The sequence below is a fragment of the Ruditapes philippinarum genome, unplaced genomic scaffold (assembly GCF_026571515.1).
Source record: "Ruditapes philippinarum isolate M1 unplaced genomic scaffold, ASM2657151v2 ctg142_1_1_1_1, whole genome shotgun sequence".
NCBI classification, from domain to species: Eukaryota; Metazoa; Mollusca; class Bivalvia; order Venerida; family Veneridae; genus Ruditapes; species Ruditapes philippinarum.
The window spans coordinates 1-15,875 of NW_026860152.1; the positions used below are offsets into that span (position 1 = coordinate 1).

The following is a 15,875-nucleotide window of genomic DNA, read 5'->3' on the forward strand; positions in this document are numbered from 1 at the left end:
AGATGCGCGGATGCGCAGGCTGGTCTGGATCCATGGTGGTCGCAAACCCACTATGTTGGTTTGTTGTGACACGGCTCAAATATATTTGATGTAAAGTTAAGTACAGGGTAAAGACATAAGAGGTGTGTATATTACTAGTGTATGTCTTATATTTTATATATTAATAATGTGTGTATTAATATAAATGTAAGATTCAAATGCGTGGATTTATAGGTACAATTCTTTCATTTAAATAATAATTATCAGTTTCACAATGATACCAATCTTCAACGTTTTTAGGGGTTAAGGCTAATATGTGATTCATAAAATAAACAGCAAACTCCTTGATAAAGATGTTACACCACAGAGGGTTAACCCTAACCCTTCCTCACCTCCCTTCTAGGATTTTCTCTAGCTGTAACACTGGAAAAATGCTCTGTGATCTGAACAAGTTTATATAAATGTTTATATGTATTAATCACATAAATCGTGGCACAGGAGTATGATAAAGTCATTTAATAAAAATGACTTTACAAAAGTGTAATAACACTTTGACTTGACATCATTTATATTATATATAAACAAAGCATTTAAGAGCGCTAATGTAAGCGTTACACTACAGGTGAAAACACATTGAAAAAATACTCTTTTTAACAGTTTACCTTTCTTATTTTATATATGTTAGAAAAAGAATATTAAATTCATGTAGATCCAATAGAGGCTCACATATTATGATTTTATTCAACTTGTTCAATAAATTTAGTATTAAACCTACACTCATTGAATATTGTGTATATATGTAACAGGCTAACCCAACAGGCATTAGAGTTACATAAACGTAAAGCAGTGGAGAGTGCACAGACTGCGGCCGATCTTAAACTTCATCTCGATAAGTACCAGGCACAGTTACGTGAAGCCCAGGTTGCTGTAGCTGAAAAAACAGGTGCTATTGAACAGGAGGCTTACAAATACAAGAGAATGCAGGTATGTCTAAAATATTGATATAAATATGGTAATATGATAGAATGGTAAAATTATTTACATCAGTAATACCACCTAGTGTCTTATTATAAGGATGGTGTGTTAACAGTTGTCCTGGCACTCAGTATATAAAAAGTAGCTGTTTTACTGGTAAGTCTGAAGTCAGTATTATATGATAAGTTAGAGTGTCATAACAGTGTGTCTGCTGTGTTATATTAGTACTTGAATATTTAGATGTAAATGCTTGTTTATGGATGTGGTAAACTATATAAAAACACACCCACTTTTTAATAATGATTAATACTTGCAAAAACCCTCCTGAATTAATAAAATTGGTAACTGGTATGTGAGGAAACTATTCAGTTTGTTAATGAAATGTTGGCAGTTCACCTTAGATACAGTAGGACATGTTCCTTTAGTTATAAACAGAGATAAAACATATTCTAGTTATAATGCAGATTCACACAAAATGTTAATGTAGCTATGGACAGAGAAGGAACATATTATTGTAGGTATTCATGGCGATAGTACATGTCCCTGCAATTATTTACATAATTAGAACATGTTTCTATTGTTAGGCACAAAGAACAAACGATTTCCTGTAGCCATGCATAGAGATAGGACATGTTTCTGTAGGAATGAACATAGAAAGGTCATATTACTGGTATCATGTAATAGCTTTGTAGATTTGATTACCACTATGTGATGGTGTATGTTTCACAAGAATGTCTCAAATGTTTGAAATGTTAGTATTATTATATAAAGATTGTTGTAATGTTTGCAGGAGGAGATAGCAAAGTTACAGCGTAAGGTAGAAAGAAGTAAGAAGATAGAGATGGCTGGAGGTGCTGACGAGGTTTTACTTGCAGAGATACAGGAATATAAGGTACATGTAATACATTATATTATAATACAGGAATATAAGGTACATGTAGTTCATTATATTATAATACAGGAATATAAGGTACTTGTAGTTCATTATATTATAATACAGGAATATAAGGTACATGTAGTTCATTATATTATAATACAGGAATATAAGGTACATGTAATACATTATATTATAATACAGGAATATAAGGTACATGTAGTTCATTATATTATAATACAGGAATATAAGGTACCTGTACTTCATTATATTATAATACAGGAATATAAGGTACCTGTAGTTCATTATATTATAATACAGGAATATAAGGTACATGTAGTTCATTATATTATAATACAGGAATATAAGGTACCTGTAGTTCATTATATTATAATACAGGAATATAAGGTACCTGTAGTTCATTATATTATAATACAGGAATATAAGGTACCTGTAGTTCATTATATTATAATACAGGAATATAAGGTACCTGTAGTTCATTATATTATAATACAGGAATATAAGGTACATGTAGTTCATTATATTATAATACAGGAATATAAGGTACATGTAGTTCATTATATTATAATACAGGAATATAAGGTACATGTAGTTCATTATATTATAATACAGGAATATAAGGTACATGTAATACATTATATTATAATACAGGAATATAAGGTACATGTAGTTCATTAGATACAGGAATATAAGGTACATGTAATACATTATATTATAATACAGGAATATAAGGTACATGTAATACATTATTATAATACAGGAATATAAGGTACATGTAGTTCATTATATTATAATACAGGAATATAAGGTACTTGTAGTTCATTAGATACAGGAATATAAGGTACTTGTAGTTCATTATATTATAATACAGGAATATAAGGTACATGTAATACATTATATTATAATACAGGAATATAAGGTACATGTAATACATTATATTATAATACAGGAATATAAGGTACATGTAGTTCATTAGATACAGGAATATAAGGTACATGTAGTTCATTATATTATAATACAGGAATATAAGGTACATGTAGTTCATTATATTATAATACAGGAATATAAGGTACATGTAGTTCATTATATTATAATACAGGAATATAAGGTACATGTACATGTAGTTCATTATAATATAATACAGGAATATAAGGTACATGTAGTTCATTATATTATAATACAGGAATATAAGGTACATGTAGTTCATTATATTATAAAACAGGAATATAAGGTGCATGTAATACATTATATTATAATATGTTAAATACATGGTCATTTTTGATTGGTTAAAATATTTTACAAAATGCCATGACTGTATTTAACTCTGAGGTACAAGGTTATTTAATTGATTATATAAGTAATTTTGTTAATTTTATGAATACATGCTAACATAGTTAAAAATTAATAATCTTTTAATTATTTTGAGGGGTTATTGCGAAAGGATTGTAACTCATATTAAATACAGAAGGATTTAAGACCCTTTTACATTAAGCTGTCGAATTTTGATAAACACATAGGTCAGTTATTTTGTTTCTATTGATAATTATGTGATAAGTTATTTACTGATATGTTTGTTTACATTGTAAATTTGCTTATCATTTTGTCAAATAATTGAATAATAGAATTGTAACATTACCAGCTTTATTTTCGAGGGCTTAGAGCAGAACTGGTCCATCTTTTTATAGAAATAGAAGCTGATAGACCAGTTTTGCTCTAAACCCTCAGTGTTATTTTGTATATATTTCTATCATGTTAATAAATTTTACTAATATATATGTATTTTTATTATTTTACTAGGAGCAGTTAACTTGTCCATCATGCAAAGTGAACAGGAAAGATGCAGTGTTGACAAAGTGTTTCCATGTGTTCTGTCTAGAATGTTTAAAGACCAGATATGAAACAAGACAGAGAAAATGTCCCAAATGTAACGCAGGATTTGGTGCGAATGACTATCATAGACTTTATCTCACTTAGTACATGTACTAATATATATGGTATGTGTGTATATGTGTACAATATATGTATATATGTCTCTTTTTACACAGCATATTGCATATATTATATGAATGTTGTCTGTATGTGTAGGAAAAATGTCATGTGTTTAGTGTGATTGTGTTTTTGGAAGCAACTAAGTACGTTTCTTTCTTGTCATATATTTTTTTTATTTGACAAGTAAAGAACTAATAGTAATGGAGGAATTTATGAAATATATAATTGTGAAGTATGCTTTCTAAATTTCTGTATTATTTTAAGTGATTTTATGTTAAAATAAGCATAAAATAAAAAAAAAATGTATAAAATTAACTTTTTTGTTATGTTATTCTGCTCCATGGTTGGGAGAGACCACAAAATGGTTTTACATACTTCATAACTGTGTAATAATCTTTAAAACTTGATATGTATGTAATGGTTGTCAATATTCATACAATGATGATTCCTGAAGTTTTAAGGGTCAATATATTTCTTCCTGACAAACTGGTAAATCAGAGTCTTAAGTTACTTGTCACAGGTGATGTTAGAGGTCGTGTGACATTATCAGTCCATGTCTTGTAGAGAAATTGGTAATTACTGGATAAGTACCCAGGAAAGCTGGTGAGTTGATTTACCGCAGAGATATGACTTTAAAGGTGATAAAATTGGTGGATATTTGAACTTAATGCTTCATTTTGTCAGAAAAAATGGTAATGGTTATGTTTGTCTGAAAGCTGCCAGTAATAATTTAAATGGAAAAAAAAATTAAAGGTATTCCCTCATCACTCTGGGTATTTAATTGTTGGCTTCAATATTCATAGATATTATTAATTATGCGGACTTGTAAATGTTTCACGGGGTAAAAGAATTCGTCTTCGTAATTTGATATCTTCTCGTTCCAGATTACATCATAGGCAATGGCCCAAACTGAACACCGTAGTTCTCTGTTGTCGTTGCCGTTTTACAGTTTAATGAATTCATTTAAATACCATAAAGGTTTTTGAGTACTTCTACTTATTAATATCCTCTGCATATCCCACGCTTTTATAAACTTACATGATGTAATGAAGTGTTGAAAAAAGGAGATATAATGAATTTATCCTAATTATTTGCAGATTGACATTTTAAGGAGTATTTGTATGGAAGAATTAAATTGAATTCATGTTTAATTTTTATGTTTAACAGTTCAGAAAGTTGACTGTCACTTATAGACCTCATTTTAATATATTTAAGGCATATTTTACCTCAAAATCGTGTAAATTTTACTTATTAGAAAAGTAAATCATGAACTTTATAATAATGGTTTAAGGGAATGCCAGATGCTTGTTACCTGGAGATAGAAGCGATGAATGTGAAATATTTTGTCATAAAAGTAGCAAAATGTAAATAAAATAGTATATTGACTTCCATACAAAATACTAATTCACAATAACTTATACTTATACTTAACAATACTTATTGCCAAAAAGCAACAAATGAAAAAATAGGTCACGTAAATGCTTAATGAGTAACTTTTTAGATACTTTAAAAGTACACCAGTATTAAGAAGCTTTTGTTTGATTGATTAGGTTTTACTCACACCGACGCAGTATAGGTCATTTTGCGACGTTCCAGCTTTACTGGTGGAGGAAGACCTCAGGTGCCCTTGCTTGCGTTATTTCAGGCACGAACGGGCACCTGAGTAGAACCACGGACGTTCCTTAAGCTTCCTCACATGAAATAATCCAAAGTTCCTGTCGGGATTTGAACCCACAGCGGTGAGGGGCAAGTGGTTTGAAGACAACAACTTTAACCACTCGGCCACAGACGCCCCAAATAGATTTTGAGAAATAAAAATTAAAGCATTTCTGAGGCATAATGGGCACACAAAACATTCACACAAAACATTTTCTTTTTCATTTATTTAAAACTACACATATTACTGAAGTAAACTTCCTTAATCTTGGTCAAAGGTGAGGGAAAGTAAAAACAAGCTAGAAAATATTAAATTTTTATATTGGCAGAGTTTTAAATTAAAAAAGTAATATAAACATAAAAGTCAAAATAGTTAAAGTATTAAAGACATAGAATCAAAACTCCCAACATGTTTTAATGAACGCCTAATACTGTTCCTTATAGATCTTGGCTATATTTGAAGTATCATTGTATGATATATCAACCAAGACACTTGATTGATTTTTTACAGACATGTGTTCAAAAACAAGAAAATACTAAAAAAGTGAGGTGCAATAGATTATGAAGTTGTGTTAAATAATCCATTTCACTTCAATCCCAACCTGACCAAAAAAAGTTTGACATAACAGTATACATAACAAAACATTTACAATAAACTATGCATAACACACAGAAAATGAATAAACAGTGAAGACCATAAAAAAACTAAATCTATGATTCATAACAAAAATTTGAAAATATCAGTGTATACCAACAATATTTAGTATAACCAATAAAGCGAAAATAAGGGATAAGCTGTTAAATTGAGCCCGACATTTCATAAAATCAAATATCACAATGCACATGCTTTTCAAATAAAGTTATTAAACACAAATTTAACAACATTTGTATACTTGATTTTTCAGAATAAAAATAAAATTAATTAATACAACATGATATTAACTGTTAATAATAATGTTATGATTCTTTCACGTGCCACAAAAAGGCGTTCCGTAAGAGAGGTCGCCGTTTACCACGGCTGCGAACCCTCCTTTAAACCATCCGTGTATCTTTGTTCTTTGAGTTTTCAAAAATGCTCTTTAAATCCTACAGTAGAATAAAAATGACTTTTTTTAAAAACTTGAAATGCAAACATATTAACTTTAAGAGGTCCACGGAGGAATTTCTTTTTTCGACATTTTGAACAATATGTTTTGGGTTTATTGTAATAAGTGTTTCTAAACAATCTTTTACACAGAGGACTAATGTTTTTATTTCCTTTGATTGTTTACAAAGTGCCAAAAATTTAGTGGTAAAATTACGGGAGTTTTACTAACACTAGATGCATACTGAAGGGAAAGTTGTTGTTGTTGTGTTTTTTTTTTCTTTCGATGTAGACAAATGGCTGTTCTCCCGACTATCTCCTGGTGATGTTCAAAATGTACCACGGCCAAACGCAGGCCTTGGTGCTGTATAGTACCAATCATTTATAAATACGATTTCCTAGATGAACCATATGCTATAGATCCTTAATCTTATTTTAATAATTATGTCTGAATTGTACATAAGTACAATTTTAATAGGGTAGACGATTTTATCCCAAATCCGAACAAGGCAGTATAAATTGTCGCATAAACCTATACAGTAGACACTCACAAGTTTTACAATAGACACTGTCACAACTTTTACAGCAGACACAGTCACACAAGTTTTACAGCAAAGTCACACAAGTTTAACATTAGACACAGTCACACAAATTTAACATTAGACACAGTCACACAAGTTTTACAGTAGACACAGTCACACAAGTTTTATAGCAGACACAGTCACACGAATTTTACAGCAGACACAGTCACACAAATTTTATAGTAGACACAGTCACACAAGTTTTACAAAAGACACAGTTACACAAGTTCTACAGTAGACACAGTCACACAAGTTTTACAGTAGCCACAGTCATACAAGTTTTTCAGTAGACACAGTCACACAAGATTTACTGTAGACACAGTCACACAAAATTTACAGTAGACACATTCATACAAGTTTTACAGTAGACACAGTCATACAAAAATCTGGAAACAAAGTGATCCCTCGGAAGCATTAATCACAACAAAATTACATAAGAATTGCAGACTCGGTTTGATTGAGTCTGTACATGAGGGATAATGAATAAGTGCAACATCCCTCACACCCCCTAGCACCGGCTTGAGCGGTTCTCAATTCGCAAAAAATAATATAGCTGGCATCAACGATCCCGAAGGACCAGAAAAATTTAACAATACTGAAGTGAAGTACGGGGCAACTTTTTACAACTTTTACAGTAGACACAGTCATACAAGTTGAAATGTAGACACAGTCAGTAGACACAGTCCCACAAGTTTTACAGTAGACATGGTCTTTCTATTTATCGAACAGTTGCCGTCAATCAAAACTCTGCATTTCTTTGTTATCTCCGAAATGAATATTAAAAGGTTGGTTAGAGATTAACGATCAAGATACAAAATGAACCAGTTTTGAAATTGTGATAAGACAAATATACCAGGAAGAAAATAAGAATTTTAAATGGCAGACCGACATGATTTCATTAAATTATGTTCTTTTTTCCCTTCTAATACGATTCTGTGGTTTACATTTGAAACTTATATGATTGTATAGAAACGATTTATTTTCTGTCCGCAAACAAGATTAATATTGAAGGACAAATTTTAATATATTAACAGCATACAAATGTACTTGATAATATTTGTATAAATACATGCGCCTCTATAGATTTTTTTGGAAACAATTAAAATATGTACACAAGACGCTTGTCCTTCAATATTCAGATACTGAAGGGCAGAAAATAAACCCTTAATAAATTGTTTGGTTCCTTAATTTAGAATTTCAAGCCGGAATTTTTTTTATTGGGCTTTCCTGTGGCATCATGGAATCAAAACTTGAATTTTTTGACAGCGTGGAGTTCCCTAGTATTTGAAAGTGTTGTCAGCAGAGTTCTAGTATTTTACTATTTCTTGCAGACAATCTCAATGAATGCTTGACATTCTTTAGTTTATGTGTACCTGTATTGTAGAGAGTTAGATGTATCATTTAGCGTATATCGTAGATTGTTGCTAAGATCTGTCAGGGAAAATCTAGGTCACCAACCACTCCTATATGTATACTATATGTGTGAGATTCTTTCAGCTATCGATGCCTAGTTTTTTTTTTTCAGTAAATTTCTGTTAATAAATGTAACATCATTTCCACGGAAATCACTTTGATACCAGCTTATATAAGGTCGATATATGCGTCTATCAATTATTTCCTGTCAATTTCTTATATTCACACACTTGTGAAAACACTCATTTTTAACACAGACACATGATGGGACATATTCATTTCATCTGTCGGCGGCGCATGTTTATAATAGTTAAATAATAGTATTATTAAATTATTCCATGTGACTTAAACATTTAAATTAAGCAATTTCCGTTTTTCCTTAGACAAAAGTGGTACCCTATTTTTAAGTAGAACTAAATATCTAATAAAGATATGAACTCCATCATATTCACAACTACAAGAGTTATATATCTGTCCTTATGCAAACCCTGTGTAAGACAAACAAATATCTGCAGTTTAAATATACATACAATTATAAACATGGTATTTAATACAGTCTACATGTATATCTGAATACAACTATGCATTTTTTAACCTTAAACCAAACTTGAACAGAATTCAAATAATGAAGACCCCGCACATGTATGAGTAACCTAGCTATTAAGCTGTCCTAAGCAGCATGCAAGTTTAAATACTGGTAAACGTATCTTTAGGCTGAGATGGGGGGGGGGGGGGCTGCAGCCTTGAAGCCCAGGCCTGAATCCGCCACTGAGTCATTTTAGAATCCACACAAGCGTCTTAATAATCTTATATAAATAGAGAAGGAGGGGGGGGGAGGGACAAGACACCTTTTGTTGAAATATACCTAAGAGGGATTGTAATTGTTTTCAAAGCTTGTATTTGCTCATAAATCTAATAATCGATTTCTCTGATAAACAAGTGGTCATCACCTTTAAATAATAATGCAGGAGGCTTGTGTTCTATACATTTTAGACATTTACGACCACAAAATTTGTCCTTAGCAACCACAGTGTCAATGTTCACATAATTTTAACAGCTATAAAGTCTTTTGCAATGACAGAATCAACTGAATTATCGTTTGGATATGAAAAATCATGAATTAGCCGGGAAGAGTTTAGCTCTTTAAAGAAATAGTGCTTAAGAGGAACAGACTGAATTCTGAAAAGATCCTATGATGCTATACATGTATATAAGCCTCAAGGTTTTCATTAGAGTTTTCTACAACACATTTATTTATCATTGCCGATAACAGAATGTTAAATGGTATACGGAAGTAATTTGGATACCTTGCAATAAAATCTCCTTTTTTTCTCTCTGATTGTAACATTTCGAATTGTAATATTGAAAATATGCTCCTAATATTTGACTTTTAATTTAACTAAACTACATGTATGTATAATGAGTATGATTGGAAGAAAGACGTGGCGAGGTAGCTTTGTTGTTAGCTCACCTAAGGACAATGTCCTCAAAGTGAGTTTTTGTGATGGCCCAATGTCGTCCATGAGGACGTCAACGGTTCCTTTAAACAACTTCTCCTCCTATACCGCTTTGCCAAATTTGTTAAAACTTTGCAGGAATGTTCCTTGCATAAAGCTCTACCAAATTTGTATAAAAATTAAATTCCATAAAGAACTCTGATTGCCATGACAACCAAAAGATTTTCTTTTTAAAAAAATCTTTAAAAATCTTCTTGTAAAAAACCAAAAGAGATAGAGCTCTTAGATATTTTGCATGAAACATCTTCTTGTAGATGTCTACCAAGTTTAATAAAAAAAATCCCTAGGGTCAAAACAGGCCACACCCAAGGTGTCTTTGATTTTCATTATATACATATAGTAAAAACTTCTTGTAAAAAAAACTTAAAGAGCTACAGCAAAGATATTTGGCATGAAAGATCTTCAAGTAAATGTTTTCTAAGTATGCTCAAATAAAAGCCCTTTGCTTAAAATTGGCACAGCCCGGATGGTGGGTCTTTGATTTTCATTATATATATAGTAAAAAAAAAGAAAACTACAAAAATATTCCTGTTAAAACCAAAAGAGCTATTGCTTAGATATTTGGCATGAAACATCTTCTAGTTTGTCCAAATAGAAGCCCTAGGGTCAAAATTGGGTATGCACCGGGCCGGGGGTCTTTTTAATTTCTCATATGCATAAAGTAAAAAAATAGAAAATCTTCTTGTTAAAGACATTTGGAATGAAACATCTTCTAGTGAATGTCTTCCAAGTTTATTCAAATAAAAGCCTTATGCCAAAATTGGCCATGCCCCCCCCCCCCCCCCCTGAGTCATTGATTTTAATTATATGTTTAAAGTGAAAATTTTAGATTATCTTTTTGTAAAAAACAACTGAGCAAGAGCTTAAAAATTTGGTATGAAACATGTTCTAGTTGATGGCTACCAAATTTGTTCAAATAAAGCCACTAGGGTACAAAATGACACTGCCAACGGGTCATTGATTTTCGTTATTTGTATATGTCAGGCTAATTTTCTCCCTTTAATAAGATTGACTACTGTTTTAAACCAAATATCCTGGAAATTGGCCAATAATATTTAAATGATAAGTCTTGGTCATGTTCGAATATGGATCACCTGGGATCATAAACTAGGTCACACAGCCTTATTATTGTAAAATCTTGTTAGGGGCTACTGTTCCAGACAAAACATCCCGGGAATTGGTCAGAATGTTTGTTATGATGATTTCCAGATCAAGTTTGAATATGGGTCACTTGTGTTCAGAAACTTAGTCACAGAGCCCTTATATTGAAGAACCCTGTTTACTTGTTGTGATCCAAATAACCTGAAAATTGGTCAGAAGATTGTTTTCGTGATTTCTAGGTCAACTTTAGATATGGGTCATCTGTGGCAAAAACTAGGTCACATAACCAAATTAAAATGGGACTGAGCCTTCATAACCAGATGAGCAATATGAGGGCCATTATGGCCCTCTTGTATGTCTAGTGAGTGTCTACCACGTTTGTTTAAATGAAAGCCATAGGGTCAAATTGTTCCCCGCCACAGAGGTCATTGATTTTCGTTATATGTATATAGTAAAATTTAAACTTTTCTTGTGAAAATCCAAAAGAGCTAAGGCTTAGATATTTGGCATGAAACATGTTCTAGTGTATGTCTACCAAGTTTGTTAAAATAAAATCCGAGGGTCAAAATTGGCCCTGCCCCAGAGGAACGAGGTCGACAGTTCAATCCTCAGCCAGGTCAAATGTTTGTTTTACTTATCATTTCCTGTCATCTTTTCATTAGCTCAACTCTCGCTTAGAAACAATAAAATGACTACCAGAGCTAAAGTTAGAAAACAACAACATCTAAACAACAACATCTCAACCACTGGTTCAATACTGAAATAATTTACAGACAATTTTTCTTGGTGAAGTGTACAAAATTGTTCAGATTAAGATGTCCCTTAATTACAAATTGTGCTTTTTGGGTGAAAAGGAGCTCTACTTTGACCTTTTGACCTATTTCTCGGGTGAGCGATCCAGGGCCCTTACTTGTTGTTACTGTTGTTGTGATTTGATTGCCAAGAGAAACTTTTAAAATTGGATGATTTCTTTCCCTGCAGGTGTCACAAATGTGAGCATATTGGCAGAAAAATTTCATTTTATTCATTCATAAATTCATTTTATTCATTCATAAATTCATTTTATTAAAACTGTAACACTTTTAAAGGAACACTTTGCTATAGGAAATACTGTTTACTCATCATTCTGCTTAACGGAAGGAAGGGACGTGACCGAATAAAGGTACAATGAGCTTCAAAATACATTATAAAATCAGTAAATTAAAATAAGATAAAACATATTGTTCCATAGCCCAATTGTCATTTTGGTGGAAAAGAGACAACGTATCACTATTTCCATGAATGGCAAAGATTTGATGAAATTAGGCAAAATCTTTCAAATATTTCTTCTTTCAAATATAAAAGCACCCTTCGATAGAAGTCATGTTATTCGGAAAGGAAAAAAATCAAATAAGGCCATATTTGTCTGCAGTTTATAGATATATCAATCTAAGTAAGAGGTGTGAAACATAATTCATAGAATAGTCATCAAACCCGTAATCTCAAAACAAACAAACTAACAAACAAACAAAAAACACAACCTAATTCATTATTTATACTTTTCTTTAAGTTAACCTTATAACAATTATAATTTTATTAATTTTTGATGATTGTTACGAACAATTTTAAATAGAACGTATTATTTAACTTTACTTTCAAACTATTTTTAAAATGTTTACTTATTTAGCAAAACACCCTTTCTCCTAAAGCCATCTGTTTAATATTCATAAGATTTGATATCTTTCGTTCTAATCCATTTCCACATCGTATATCATAGCTGAATCTGTATTCCATGTATTTTTTATGTTAGGGAATAAATATATATAAAATAAGTTTAAGTTAAAGGCCTGTAATAAAACTTTCAAACCTCTTCCAATTTATAACCCTTTCTTCAAATTTTCGCTTTCCGTTCATTTTTTTCTTCTTGATGTCTCTGTATCAAACAAAGACATGTTTATGTTCTTTAATGTTAGGTAATTGACTATTCATCGAGGATTTCACTATCCATTAGGCACCAAAGTAGACGAGTTTATCTTAAATATTTCTTGAATTCATGATATATCATACCAACATCTATTTTATTAATGTCTCAGTCATATTCCTTCTTTGGTATGGATATTCATAAATATTGGTGATGATGTTCAGCCCAATCCTGGACCTGCATATACATCGGACATCTCTTCAGATTACAGCACATCATCTGAAAATATGTCTTCATTACTAAAATTGCCAAATCATTTCTCTGTTGTTCACTATAATGTTCAAAGTATAATACATAAACTGGACTTACTTTCTTATGAGGTTCAATCAGTTGATGTTTTGTGCTTCACTGAAACTTACTGTCTGACTCGCACCATTCTGACGACTTAAACTACTGTTGCTTTTACCAAATAGTCAAATGAGATTGGGAAAATGACAACCATGGTGGTGTAGAAATGTATATTAAAGATTCGTACCATTTCATTAGGACCAGTGGATATTGAATGTCTTTGGATTGAGTAAACTCATTACTTCATAAGCATTTTGTGAAAAATGTTTTTTTTCATTGAAAAGTCTCGAATTACAAGTTCAAATTGCTATAACACTATAAAAACTGCTTCAATACTAATCAAACTTGGCACACATGTTGAATGGACCATTGCCTTTGCAACAACATGCTTAGGCTTTAATTGTCTGTTACCATGGCAACGAGGGGACATCTCAAAATTGCCAAAAATCACTATTTTGCGTTGATTTTTTTCCATCAAAATTGATTTCAAAGTGATACAACTTCTCAATGGATTTAGATAGAGTCAAATGCTTTTCAGCGTTGGTTACACGTTACCTATCGATTTGGCGGTTTATTCGGGAATTTCAGATATTATTGTAACTGGGGACTTTAATCTAAACATCCTTCAATATTCATACATCCTTCAATATTCAACAGCACAAAAAATTCCTAATCTTTGTCAACAATTTAGCATTACTCAACTAATTGACGAGTCAACAAATTTGACTGAAACCTCATCATCTGTTATTGATCTTCTTTTTACAAACAGAATTGAGGCCATTGTTCATTCTGGTGTTGGCGATCCATTTCTGTCATCACAGGAGCTACGCTTCCATTGCCCAATATTTGCAATTTTCGTATTTCATCAACCCTTGCATAAGAAGTCTAAACGCCATATATGGAGATACAATGATGGTGACTATGATGGTTTCCGTCATGAGTTATAAGTGTTTTATTGGAACCCGATAAAAGATGAAAATGTTGTTTAATTTGCTTCTAATTTAACAAATGTTATATTGAATTTAGGGGAAAAGTATATTCTTAACAAATGGGTTACTATAAACAATCATGATAAACCCTGGATAACAAATGATATCAAACATAAAAGATGAACCTATAGAAAAGCAAAACTTACTAACACTACTGTTCATTGGAATTAAATTCCGTAGGTTAAGAAACCAAGTTGTTTCGTCTATAAAACTGGCAAAAGATCAATATATAGATTCTCTTTCAAATAAATTAAAAAATTCGTCTTTCATCTAGATTGGTGGAAAATATTACGAGTTTTATTTCTGATAAAAAGTCTGTTTGCAATTCCCCCTTTATGTGATGATGTTTTAAATGAACTTGTCTATGATGACAGAAAAAAGTCAAATATTTTGAATACTTATTTTACGAGACAATTATTAATTTCTGGCTCTGACAAGGAAGTCCCTATCTTATCATTGCTTTAGCTAATCCTCAATCATTGGAGTCAATTACAATTTCCAAATCCGAAGTTGAAGATGCAATTAAATGTCTAAAATTTTGAAAAGCTTCAGGACCTGATGGTGTTGAAAGGAGTCCGTTGAGCACCTTAAATTGCCTCTTTGTGATTTATTTAATTCCAGTTTACAAAAATGTTATGTTCCATCATCTTGGAAAATTGCTAATGTATGTGCAGTTTATAAAAAAGGAGATCGTTCACTTGTGTCAAATTACAGGCCTGTATCCTTGTTATCAACAATAGAAAAGGTTTTTGAACGAATCATATTTAAGCATGTATTCAATTTCCTTAATCGTTCGAAGTGTTTAACTCGATTTCAATCCGGTTTTATTCCAGGCGATTCTACAGTTAATCAGCTTGTCCTTTGAATGATACTTTTACTAAAGCTTTAGATGAAGGCCTTGAAGTAAGAGTTGTAGTTTTTGATATAAGTAAAGCTTTTGATAAGGTGTGGCATAAGGGGCTTCTTTCTAAACTTCATCATGCAGGAATAAGAGGAAATCTTTTTAACTGGTTTTCTAGTTACCTCACTGATAGACAGCAGCGGGTGGTATTACCTGGAAGTACTTCAGATCTTACCAATATAGAGGCTGGAGTCCCACAGGGATCTATTTTATAACTACTCTTGTTCCTTATCTTTATAAATGATATTGTTACAGATATTAACTCAAAGTTAATCTTTTTGCAGATGATACAAGTTTGTATATGATTGTTAATTCTCCAGTAGAAACAGCAACTCAAATGCAATTGGATATTGAAAAGATATCAAACTGGGCTAACAATTGGCTTGTGCAATTCAATCCTAATAAATCTGAGTCAATGGTAATTTCTAAAAAAGATGAATAAACCATACCATCCTCCATTGTCTATGTCTAATGTAAGCATCCCTGTGGTTGAATCTCACAAACATCTAGGCTGTTTTCTTTCAGATGATGCATCCTGGCATGAACA

At 31.6% G+C, this 15,875-nt stretch overlaps 1 protein-coding gene across 1 annotated transcript; it reads left to right on the forward strand.

Annotated features, from left to right (window-relative positions):
• Positions 1–723: 723 nt before the first annotated feature.
• LOC132759052 (E3 ubiquitin-protein ligase Bre1-like) lies at positions 724–4,153 on the forward strand. The gene is made up of 3 exons (XM_060750776.1): positions 724–963; positions 1,745–1,846; positions 3,647–4,153. Exons 1-3 carry the CDS (start codon positions 958–960, stop codon positions 3,821–3,823), a joined length of 285 nt encoding a protein of 94 aa, XP_060606759.1. The 5' UTR covers positions 724–957; the 3' UTR covers positions 3,824–4,153.
• The last annotated feature ends 11,722 nt before the right edge of the window (positions 4,154–15,875 follow it).

Bases quoted from the DNA above. Each gene is read 5' to 3' on its own strand.
- LOC132759052 (XM_060750776.1), top strand. The intron at 1,847-3,646 runs GTACATGTAATA...TTATTTTACTAG, and splicing joins CAGAGATACAGGAATATAAG to GAGCAGTTAACTTGTCCATC.